Raw genomic sequence first — 12908 nt, 5'->3', positions numbered from 1 at the left:
TAAGTGAATCAGTGCAGTGAATATGTGCAAATTTTAAATGTGCAAATGTTAAATAGTGCAGTGATTGTGAGGAGTGTAAGTTAGAGGAGAGAGGGGGATGTATTGGCGGGGCAAAAGCGTCAGTGAGGGGCAGAGTTGAAAAGGGAGACATAAATATGCTTCATTTCTTACTTACAATAAAGGATTGAATATGACACTTCATAAGTATATATTTAGCTTTACAATTACTTTTAAATTGTGAATATTGACTGATATATATATATATATATATATATATATATATATATATATATATATATACTGATAATAATTATTAATATACCGATAATAAATATAAAAATAATATTACAAATGAATTATAAATATAAATGAATAATTATGAATGTACTGATTATACTGTCAGTTTTAATTACATTTTTTAATTAAAAAAAATCATAGTTTCTATTGCATTTTGTAATTTCCCCCTCTTTTCTATTTTATTTTATTCTATTCTTTTATATTCATTATTATTTTGTCAATATCTGTCACGTCACAGCAACACAAATAATACAGAGTCTTTATGTAAACTGTAATACATTTTATTTGACAAAATTAGTGTAAATATGCACAAACAAGCATCCTGCTTGTTATTCACCTCAAAAAATTGAGGTTTGAATATGACACTTCACAAGAACTGAAGAAGTCCATGAAATATTACAAAATAAAAACAAACTCACATCATAAATATATACAGTGATATTTGTACATATGTACACTATATACAGTAAATCTGGATTCAACTACAACAGAAGGGAAAAATATTAATAAATGATTTGTGTGTGTGTGTGTGAATTGTAGAAACCAAATGAGCTTTACAGTCATAATATCATAATAAAGTATAATAATGAACCTTACTTACAGTCATAATAAACCTCTTACTTACACCTGTGTCATTACCGCATACAGGATAAAACGGTATCATTCAAATGTTCTATTCAGAATATTGCTATATTGCATTTGTTGTATTGATGTATGCTGGGTTAAAATGTTTGGTAGAGTGAGGGCAGTGTGGATCTGTCGGTGTCAGTGTGTGTATGTGTGTATGTCATTGGGCAGATTGAAGAGTTCAGCTGGTGTGTTCAGGCCTCGTCTGCTGTGTGAGTGTCTGCAGCTGCAACGCTGGATCCACATGAGGCTACGGGTGAAGTCGTGCCGCTCCGCCTCCGGACAGTGGAAGTGCAGACGGACCGTCCGAGTTGCGGATGGGACACACAGACGACCGTCTGAGCAGGACCCACATGAACGCAGCCGGTAACGGCGAGCAGTGGAACACCCGGCAAACCTGATCTGCACAGGTTTCTGTGGCCGTGTGCTTCTTGCACACTTCTTTCCTTTCTGAGTACAGAGAAAGACAGGGAGGATGTTTATATACAGCTGTAAAGCAGATCTACTTCAAAAAGAAATAAAATAATATAAAATTTAAGACATTTTTTATAGAAAATTATCAGAAAATTAGCAATGATGCAAGGTTGATCAAATTATTAATAAATATTTTAATTAATCAATAAGTATAGCAATAATATAACATTAAAACATAAAATATTTTGTTATAATTGTAATATAAATATTACAAAATATTAATAATATTTTTAGAATATAATTACTACTACTACCACCAATACTACTACTAATAATAATAATAATAATTTTATATGATGATGTATTTATATGTTTTGTTTTGTTTTTATTCATTGTTCATTTATTAATGTTTTTATTCATTTTTGCTTTTCTAGACGCAGATCCATCTTGGCTTATTGCTAATATTTAGTGATGGTCTAACTAATTAAATATGTGCATACAAAAATAATACATACATAATACAAAAATAACAATAATATTAATAAATGTTGTAGAAGCAGTACTAAATGAATATATATATATATATCTTTTATAATTGTAAATGCCTTCATAATATTTTCAAACACAGGTCAGTCACTTACTCATGGGTGCACTATTGTTTATATTATTTTAAAATGATGGTTAATATTTAAAATGGTTTTATATTCTTTACATTTGATATTTTATAACATTCGATGATTTCTGTGATTATCAGATTGAGACTGCAGCCGCCTCTTACCTTCAGTGATGGTGCAGTGTTGACGCCACACTCTCGAATCTGACAGAGTCTAGTTTCGCTTACTAGTCGACACTCTGGGTTGCTATTGGTGACACGGCTTGACACGCCCATTCCACAGGTGGCAGAGCATGGTGACCAATCAGTGATCTGCAGCAAGCAGGTGGATGGAGCAATAGGGCGGGACTTAGAGGATGAGATCCACTCTAAATAAAAAGTAAGCACATTAAGCTTTTACTCGCTATGAGTTATATATAAAGCAATGCCAATTTAAATAACCAGTGTTTATAACCATGAGTCTTGTTGCACAGTGTGCTGTATTTCTATTGAAAAAATGATCATAATGTTTATATCCATGCATATCTCTGGTGGTCAGACAATGAATTCATCTTTAATATATCATTAAAGTATTTGGTGTCTAGGATACAGAAAGCACAGTGACTGTAGTGTCTCTAGAGTCTAGACTGTATATTGTTTTATATTTATCTCTGTTACGTTTTTGTTGTATTCACTTGAAAGATACATTTGACCCATTTTTTGTTTGTTCTTTTATACAGAGATTTGCATGTCTGTCTGACATATTAATGAATAATATATATTGTACTTTGCTTTAGAGCAGGGGTGTCAAACTCCTGTTCCTGGAGAACTGCTGCCTTGTACAGCTTAAGTTCCAACCCTTCTTCAACACACTTACCTGTAGGTTTTAAACAAACCTAAAGGACTTAATTTGTTTGATCAAGTGTGTTTAATTAGGTTTGGAACTAAACTGTGCAGAGCTGCAGCACTCCAGGAAGAAATTTTCACAGTATGTCTGATAATATTTTTTCTTCTGGAGAAAGTCATGTTTGTTTTATTTCAGCTAATTAAAAAAAACAACTTTTTAGTCAAAATTATTATCCCATTTAAACTATATATTTTTTGATAGTCTACAGAACAAACCATCATTATACAATAAAACTTGCCTAATTACCCTAACCTGCCTAGTTAACCTAATTAACTTAGTTAAGCCTTTAAATGTCACTATAAGCTGTGTAGAAGTGTCTAGAAAAATATCAAGTAAAATATTATTTACTGTCATCATGGCAAAGATAAAATAAATCAGTTATTAGAAATGAGTTATTAAAACTATTATGTTTAGAAATGTGTTGAAAAAAATCTCCTTTAAACAGAAAATTGATAAAAAAATAAACAGGGAGGATAATAATTCTGACTTTAACTGTATATGAAGAGTTCAGATGTAAAAGCTTTCAAGTGCCATTTTCTTTGGTGTATCCTATGTGTAGGCTCAGTAATTTTACTTGTAAGGCAAATAATCTGTTAGTGGTTGGGTTGGTTATTTGCATTGCCTGTAATGTGAAATAACTGAACATAAAACACTAGAGGCTGAGAAAAATGCTAATTTTAAAAGAAAATGTCAAATCAATATTAGATGTTTTTGCATTTGATCTCTTCAATAGTTTTCCTAAGATAAGTTTTCGGCCTTTAAAAGTATACAGTACTTAGTACAGTGCACAGTACTTTAAATTGAGTAATCTTCACTTTCAATTGAGCCTCATCCTGAGTACTTTTTACAGCCCTAGGAGACAGTGATGTTATAAAACATTAGTTTTGATGTGTGATGATATTTTCACAGTGGTTACAAACAGCTACAGAGAGAGTTTTATACATTCAAATGAGTGGAGACTTGGACCAGGTCTTGTGCTGAAAAACGCACCCTTGCCATGCTAAATCCTGCACCCCCTCACTAAATTCGCTATATTGCTTAATCCAACAACACCTAATCCTACCCCTGCCCTCACACCCATCCTAACTTTAAACTAATAGAAAATACTGTTTTTCCTCATTTGTTTGATTAGCTATTTCTCTCTAAAATATATTGTTGTTTCGAAGCTATTGGTGTACCTTGATAAGGGGCTCCTGCACTACTGTCCCAGGAAGCAGATGGGGTTACCAGTAGCTCGTTGCCCGTGAGGTGAGTGTGTTCTGCTGGATGAGCTTCGGGCACTGGATTTATCTCAGCAATGCGGTTGTCGTCATCACAGACCCACTCAGGACAGCAGCGCTCGGGCTTTCTGATGAGACGGCGGCGGGCACAGCGCCAGTCGGGCAGAGATATGTGGTGTGGGCACAGTGGCAGACAGCCGACCACTCCGTCCACACACGTGCATTGATGCTCGCAGGAAGGCTGAAAGTCCTCTCCGTGCTGGTAAATCCGTCCATCCAGCTCACACGGGCGACCCTGAGCCTCAGCTGGATAATTGAATAAACAATGATATTGCTTGATTAACACACACACGCACGCGCGCGCTTCAACTTAAATAAATAAGCACATTTTTATTTATTTTAGTGATTTATTGTTTTTTAATTGAATATATATGTATGTTACTGTTTAGCCATGTCCTATTTTAATTAATTAATTATTTTTAATTTAGTTTTAGTAATTTTTTTGCATGACATTTTTTCCATATTTATTTTTTCCAACTATTATTTAAATTAATCAAATGCATTGTTTATTTTTATTTTATCTTGAGCGATTGTGTTTGTGCTTTTGTCATATTTATCCTACTTTTTAAAGTTAAACTTTTTATATTAAGTATTTAATTAATACTTAAACTTTAAACTTTAATACTTTAATTAAGTTACTTTAATTTTTTTATTTTAAGTTCTTTTTAATTTGTCTTTTTAATTAATTCTTATCATTTCAAGATAAGGTTTATATCAGTAAGCTGTGTTTATGTATTTATTGTAATTAATAACCACATTCATCTTTCTTGATTGCTCTCCTCACCTCTGCACAAGCCTCTGCCAGGGTCTCCCTCGGCCCCTAGATGGCAGCGCAGTCCTTTAATGTGGTCGCAGGGTTCAGTAGGGCTGCAGTCCTGGTTAAACTGTCTGGCACAGACCCGACAGCAACCACAGTGGTCCAAAACCGAGCTGATGCCTGGAGGACACGAGGGAGGAGCGGAAGGACAAGAACATTTCAGCGGACATCCTCCCTGCACCTGAGGACACACACATAAACACAAGAGAACGAGAGGTTAGTTACTTAACCTAAATAAACTATATGTACCGGTGCCAGAATACACTTGCCTATGTGATATTTTCCCTCATTTATGCCATAAATCCAGCGATAATGAGTTGCTTTCACATAGGAATGTACGAGAAAAAAAACGTTTAAAATGCCATAATTTTGCAATGAAGCAGATGATTTATTACAGTAGTTGTAAATTCATGCTGCCTCTGTATGGCAGACAACATTCAAGAAAAGTACTGGGTCTGTAAGACAAAACCTGACACAAATCAGGCACAACAGTGGATTCAATGCCCTGTTACTCCTTTTTCTTCAATTAGTAATCTATAACGCTATATACTGTATGTGTATGTATGTATAGTCAGAATTATTAGCCCCCCTGTTTATTTTTCCCCAATTTCTGTTTAACGGAGAGCATATTTTTTTCTAACACATTTCTAAACGTAAAAGTTTACTCATTTACTCATTAATAACTCATTTCTAATAACTGATTTATTTTATCTTTGCCATGATGACAGTAAATAATGTTTGACTAGCTATTTATCAAAACACTTCTATACAGCTTAAATTGACATTTAAAGGGCTTAACTAGGTTAATTAGGTTAACTAGGCAGGTTAGGGTAATTAGGCAAGTTATTGTATAAAGATGGTTTGTTCTGTAGACTATCGAGAAAAAAAATTTGCTTAAAGGGGCTTTCATTCTAGCCAAAATAAAACAAATAAGACTTTCTCCAGAAGAAAAAATATTATCAGACATACTGTGAAAAGTTCCTTGCTCTGTTAAACATCATTTGGCAAATATTTTAAAAAAGAAAAAAAAATTAAAGGGGGCTAAATATATATATACACACACATACATACATACATACACACACACACACACAATATCAATTGTATCAGCAAACACAGACATTGTGAAAAAGAAGCTTTTGTAGGCTACTATTATATTTAAATCATAAGTTTTCTTCTTCAAATTATTTAGCAACATTAGGTGTAAAGTCTTAGATTATGAACATTATTTATGGTAATTTGCAGAATTTTCTTGCTTGCAAATACATTATTAAAGTCAGCTTGAATGTCATATAATCAGGATATAATGACATACATTCAGATTCTACCACAGAAAAACTCACCTCTGCAGTGGCCCATGACAGCAGCACCAGTGTGAAGAAATGTCCTTGCCTTATTATGATCCTCAGAGGAGACATGGTGTTATCCTAAAGTTTGTTTAGAGGCCGTCAGAAATTGTCTTCTGGTTTAGACCTGGTTCTGGATATGTAAATTCAAAAGAAGTTAATTACACTCAACCTTTTATCTTGAGGTTATGAATGGCTAAATGCATAAAACTGTAAAGCTGTGTGCTGCTAGATTCCCTCAGTGACTGCCAGTTTTATAGACAGCGGTGCACAGCCCCCTATGACATCACACACACACACTAACACACACACACACGCACACGAACACAGATCTGACAGGCTGCTTTAGAAATACTCACAAAGGAAAAGATATGAAGTTGAAATGTTAAAGTTTACATCAGAGTATTAGATTTTTCTACATTATTTCTAAATTGATTTTTTTTAAATACCTAATAAAATATACACAACTAATAATTTTAAAGGAACACAGTTTATCAATGTTTTCTACATGTAAATTTATTGGAAACACATAATGAGCTATTCACGTGTCTGGTTAGACTCCAAAAATGGCATGAATGGCTTAAATAACCATGCAAACAGTGTTGTTCTTTTGTCATAAGCAAAATTGTAAATTTGATTTTATTAAATGGGATAGCCCCTTGAGATGAACCATCTTATATTCAAAGGGGTCCCTAAGAGATACAACACATAAATCAGTACAACACATCATAACAAACATACAGTACAGCTAAACAAAACAAACAAGCAAGCAAACAAGCAGCACACTTCACCTCAACCCCACAATCTAAACCTGTAAGCAAACAAAAACATAATCAAAAAGTACAAACAATTTGATATACAAATAAATAATAAGCATTTAAATTGGAACTAAAATTAATAACATCAAGATCAAAAATAATCTTAAAGTATTGATTTATTTGGTTAGCAAAATGTATGAGATATAAGAGAAAATTGCCAAAATAAAGCATGTTTATGATTAAAACAAGAACAATGGCTAAAAAAGAGCTTAATTTAAACTGAAAAATATTCAAATAACTCATTATTGTGTTCAGTTTCTCAAAAAAAAAACATAATTTCTCCATTTTGCATCCGATTTTGGCAAATTTAGTAATTTAGGATACTACGATGTGTGGAATAAGAAATACTGATGAATATATTCATTTCATTTTCAGCTCTGTTTTAAAGGAATAGTTCAAGTTATCACCCTCATGTGATTCCAAACCTGTATGAGTTTCTTTTCTGTTGTACATAAGATAAGATATTTTGAAGAATGCTGGAAACAGGTAGCCGTTTGCTCTTTAACCCTGATTATTTCTATTGAAGGAAGTCAATGGCTGCTTGTTTCAAAATGTAGTCCAAATATTTTCTTTTGTGTTGAACAGAAGAAAGGTACACAAACAGATCTGGATCAAGTAGAGGGAGAGTAAATGATGACAGAGATCGCAGTTTTGTGGAAACTATCTCTTTAAGTCCTGGAATTGTGGAATTGTTCATTTAGACCTTTTTAAGACCCACACAAATCTTTTATATAGCTTTTGTGTATTTTATTTTTAATTTACGATCATTAATGATTGTTTACCACCTTTAGATAGACAACAAGTAAAACTAAAGCCGGAGAAACAACTGGAAATATTAAAAAGTGTCCAGGCAAACTACTCTGGGCTGTTATGAAATTCAGGAAAGGGATCATATTCTGATTCCAGTGACCCCCACACGCATACACGCTCTTTCAGCACTCCTGCAGACAGCACAGACAGTATGTCAGACGATTCTCGCTCTCACCGAGACATCACACACACATGGCACATAGCTGCCCGCTCCCTCAGTGACGTGTGCTTCCTCTCACAAAATCTGAGCAGGGCAGAAGGAGAGGAAAATCATCTGTACGAAAGAGTAGGCGGTGTGGAAATCTCGCTGTTTGGATCTTTTCATTCATGCCTTTGAGGAAGGTGTCAGAAGAGCAGCTGGAATGACATTCCCCTGATGATGCGCTAGCTGTGACATCGAGAGGGTCGAAGGTCAAGGCTGACAGAGATTAGTCAGGGCAAATGCAGCAAATGACTGTAATGACGGATTACAGAGTCATGCAGCATGAATTTAAACAAGCTGCTTGAGAACAGGTGGATTTTAGTTGGGGTGCATGTTGTCAGGACGTATTTGTGGGGTTATGACGTGGGTGCTTGAACTTTAGGTGCAAAGTTCATAAAGGAAGCTGAAACTTTCATTTATTTTTTTATTTTTGTACATCTTAGTTACACTGTTAAAATATCTGTTTCGGATTTTGTGCTTTGCATTGATTTTTCTGTTTATTTACAGCTGTGGATTGCATCATGGGATCTCTCATTTCTATTTTGATGTTGACAGTTCAACAGTGCAGTTTAACAACGTGACTTTTACTGACATTTTAGTACTTTGTATATATACTTTACTTTAGAACTTTATACTGTATAAAAAATACTATACTAGGGAATTAAATCTGTAAAATAACAGAAAAAGTACTGGCAGTTTATTTCCCGGATTTGTACTGTAATGTACACCAACCCTGGCACTTTAAACTATTAACAATGTCAATAAATTCTTTTTTTTAAACTGTAAAACAACAAAAAATCTTCGAGGAATGATCAAGGTCCCACAGTGACATTAATAATAAATAAACATAAATAATGAAAAACTGATCATTTACGCATATTTTTTACAGTGTATATTGTGTATGTAAAGGATTCATTTATGTATTTCATAAATGGATTTCGCAACTTTAACTGTGAAAACTAGACTGAAGCAGTTTAAATTGACTGGAGCTTCATCTACCCTCGCGGCCACTTTATTAGGTACACCTTACTAGTACTGGGTTGGTCCCTTTTACCTTCAGAACTGCCTTAATCCTTCGTGGCATATATTTAACAAGGTACTGGAAATATTCATCAGAGATTTTGGTCCATATTGACATGATAGCATCACACAGTTGCTGAAGATTTGTCTGCTGCATGATGCGAATCTTCCGTTCCACCACATCCCAAATGTGCTCTATTAAATTGAGATCTGGTGACTATGGAGGCCACTTGAGTACAGTGAACTCATTGTCATGTTCAAGAAACCAGTATGAGATGATTCACACTTTATGACATGGCAGGTTATCCTGCTGAAAGTAGCCATCAGAAGATGGGTACACTGTGGTCATAAAGGGATGGACATGGTCAGCAATAATACTTATGTAGACTGTGGGATTGACATGATGCTGAATTGATACTAATGGGCCTAAAGTGTGCCAAGAAAATATCCCCCACACCATTACACCACCATGCTTTCATGTTGTTGGTGCCAAATTCTGAACCGACCATCTGAATGTCGCAGCAGAAATAGAAACTCATCAGACCAGGCAACGTTTTTCCAATCTTCTATTGTGCAATTTTGGTGAGCCTGTGCAAATTGTAGCCTCAGTTTCCTGTTCTTAGCTGACAGGATTGGCACCCGGTGTGGTGTTCTGCTGCTGTAGTCCATCCGCCTCAAGGTTGGACGTGTTGTGCATTCAAAGATGCTCTTCTGCATACCTCGGTTGTAACGAGTGGTTATTTGAGTTACTGTTGCCTTTCTATCAGCTCGAACCATTTTCCTCTGACCTCTGGCATCAGCAAGGCATTTGTGTCCACAGAACTGCCGCTCACTGAATATTTTCCAGTTGAATATGTGTACCTAACAAAGTGGCCAGTTAGTGTATGTTAAGCTGCTTTGACACAATCAACATTATAAAAAGTGTTATAGAAATAAAGCTGAACTGAATTAAAGTGAATATTTTAAGAAGGTCACAACAAGCATAATTCATTCCTAAGGACTTAGGAATGAATTAAAATGAAATATCTTTACAAAAAGTGTAAATTCATGGCATGAAAATATGGGATACTTTTTGTACATTTGCATTTTACCCGATTGTCAGCACAAAATTTTAGACCAGCAAATGACACTCTGATGACATAACAACACAACATGGATCCCAGATTACCCTATTTGGTCCCTATATGTCCTTCTCACTTTATCAGACAAAACATATGCCCATACTGAAAGCTGAAAGAAGGAAACATAAAGTCAAAAAGTCAGCTTAAACCTTTGTGTGTTGACTCTGCCGAGCAATGTGTGGAACGTCTGCATTGCATTCCCATTGAATCGGTCAAGTGAGGGAATCAGCAGCTCTGTACATTAGCTGGATAGGCATCTCAAAACTGCACACAGTGGCAAATCCGTGGGTATGTATTTGTCTTAAAATAGAAGTGAAAAGCAATAGAAGATAAACTAACCAACACTATGGCAACCCTCAGTCTACAAAACAATGAAAACAACATTTGCTGAAACCCAAACAATTATGAAAACATCACTGAAAAAAAATCTAATGACAAGCATTTATACTCAGGGCTTTTAATGTGGAAAAAGAACTGAGATCGTGAAAGAAATACACACATCATATTTCATCCAAATCTAAAAACACTAATAATGTCAACTGATTTTCATCTCCACAGGCAAGCTATTTTCCCCCAAAAAACTTTAAGTGCAATGGAAAATAGTCTTTGTTTAACCCTTGTGAATTGTTCAAATTTACTACCCTTATGTTATGTTGGGGGCTGTTTTTGCCCCATTGACTTCTATTATAATGACATTTTTTGATTGCAAAGCCATGACAGCATATTATCATGCATTCTTGGTTGTTTGTAGATATCACTTTTGGGACGAGGTAAAAGTTGTCATTTTTAATGTTTATCATCAGTTGGCAGCATTAACCCTTTAGATAGGCCTGTGCAAACAGCTTCTGGCTTTTATATGGCGTTCTACGGAGTATAACAGTATGTTATAGTGTGTGTGCATAAATACACTTACTGTGTTCTGAGAGCTGAGGGCCTTATTTTGATTTTCTTAGACATATTAAGATAATAAGCAAATGTCTCTTTCTCTTTCTCACACACAAACACAGACTATACTCCATATTAAATCCAGAAACTAAGCTTTTTTTTGCACTGCAACTGATGATCAACAGTAAAAATCACAAATTGTACCTCTTCCTAACAGGGAGAGCCAGCAACAATGAAAAGTGCATAATTATATATTCTGTCAAGGCTTTGCAATCAATAAATGTCATTATAATGACATATAATGAAAGTCAATGAAGCAAAAACAGCCACCAAAACAATGAAAGGGTTGTAAATTTGAGTGAGTTATTGATTTTTCCCAAACTATGTGTCAAAATAGGATTTGTCATCAAAACCCATTGCACTTGCTGAAACAGAGAAAGTTGTAGACTCAAAATCACCCCAGAGTGGATGAAAATATCCCCAACAGCACACAAGGGTTAATTTCTGTAACTTAAAAAATGACTGCACTTTATTTGAAATACAAATAGAAGTGGTTTTCAATATTAATGTGAATCAGTATTTACAATTTACATTGCAAACCATCTTCATATCATAATCGTACATATATATTATTGGTCAAATTTCAGATTAAGCACTCTTAAAGGGATAGTTGGAAAATTCTGCCATCATTTACTCATAATTGTTCTGAACCTGTTAGAGTTTATTTCATCCTTTGAACACAAAAGAAGATATTCTGAAGAATGCTGAAAAAAAAGAGCAGTGACCCGCAGAGTATATTTGTTTCTACTTTGGATGTCAATGGATGTTTTTCCAGCATTCTTCAGACTGCTTTTATGATGATCAACAGAAGAAAGAAATTCCTGAAATTTTAGATCCACTTGAGTAAATGGTGAGGACATTTTTAATTCTGGGCGAATTGTCCCTTTAACTGCTATTTAAGAACATTAAATACCCACAAGACTAACTATGAACCATGGCTGGTGTGTTTGAGGTATTGTTTAAAAGTAATGGCTGAGTTATGGTTAGTGTTATGGGTATATTTAGGTTCACGCTGTAAGGCTTTGAGTCACAGTAGGGATAATAATAACAGTGTACCCACCGTATAAATTTTAACTGAAATGCTGCCAGAAGTTTGCAATCTGATATCATGCATTGCTTATACATCACAAATAATGTCTCGCCAACAAACCATACAGTGGAGCAGACAAACATCAGTGGATTTGAGCTTGAAAATTGTGAAAAGTTTCTCATATGGGTTAGGGCTGTACGATATTAAAAATCTGACCTTGTGGTATTTGGTTTTTCTGTGAAATAGAGTTGAAGTCTGAATTTTTAGCCCCCCTAAGAATTTTTTTTCTTTTTTAAACATTTCCCAAAGGATGTTTAACAGAGCAAGGAAATGTTCACAGGATATCTGATAATATTTTTTCTTCTCGAGAAAGTCTTACTTGTTTTATTTCAGCTAGAATAAAAGCTTTTAGTTTTTAATTTTTAATAAATATTTTAAGGTCAGTTATTAGCCCCTTTTAAGTATATTTTTCAATTGTCTACAGAACAAACCATCATTATACAATAACTTGCCTAATTACCCTAAACTGCCTAGTTAACCTAAATAACCTAGTTAAGCCTTTAAATGTCACTTTAAGCTGTATAAAAGTGTCTTGAAAAATATCTAGTCAAATATTTACTGTCATCATGGCAAAGATAAAATAAATCAGTTATTAAAAATGAGTTATTAAAACTATTATGTT

At 34.4% G+C, this 12908-nt stretch overlaps 1 protein-coding gene across 1 annotated transcript; it reads right to left on the bottom strand.

The window, feature by feature from the left end:
* Positions 1–616: 616 nt before the first annotated feature.
* On the bottom strand, positions 617–6497 carry ccn1l1 (cellular communication network factor 1, like 1). The gene is made up of 5 exons (XM_056456947.1): positions 6278–6497; positions 4902–5115; positions 4016–4363; positions 2117–2319; positions 617–1374 (listed from the first exon to the last, which is right to left on the bottom strand). The coding sequence occupies exons 1-5, from the start codon at positions 6350–6352 to the stop codon at positions 1063–1065; spliced, it is 1152 nt and encodes a 383-aa protein (XP_056312922.1). The 5' UTR covers positions 6353–6497; the 3' UTR covers positions 617–1062.
* Positions 6498–12908: the final 6411 nt, after the last annotated feature.

This window comes from Danio aesculapii, chromosome 5 (genome assembly GCF_903798145.1).
Source record: "Danio aesculapii chromosome 5, fDanAes4.1, whole genome shotgun sequence".
In the NCBI taxonomy this organism is placed as follows: Eukaryota; Metazoa; Chordata; class Actinopteri; order Cypriniformes; family Danionidae; genus Danio; species Danio aesculapii.
Note: the sequence above shows the minus strand (reverse complement) of the source record. Positions and strands in the feature narration are given on the sequence as shown.

Excerpts from the sequence above, each read along its gene's own strand:
- ccn1l1 (XM_056456947.1), bottom strand. The coding sequence starts at position 6,352 with ATGTCTCCTCTGAGGATCATAATAAGGCAAGGACATTTCTTCACACTG. Across the intron at positions 4,364-4,901 it reads TGGCAGAGGCTTGTGCAGAG|CTGAGGCTCAGGGTCGCCCG; the intron begins GTGAGGAGAGCA and ends TCAATTATCCAG. Across the intron at positions 1,375-2,116 it reads ACACTGCACCATCACTGAAG|AAAGGAAAGAAGTGTGCAAG; the intron begins GTAAGAGGCGGC and ends CTCTGTACTCAG.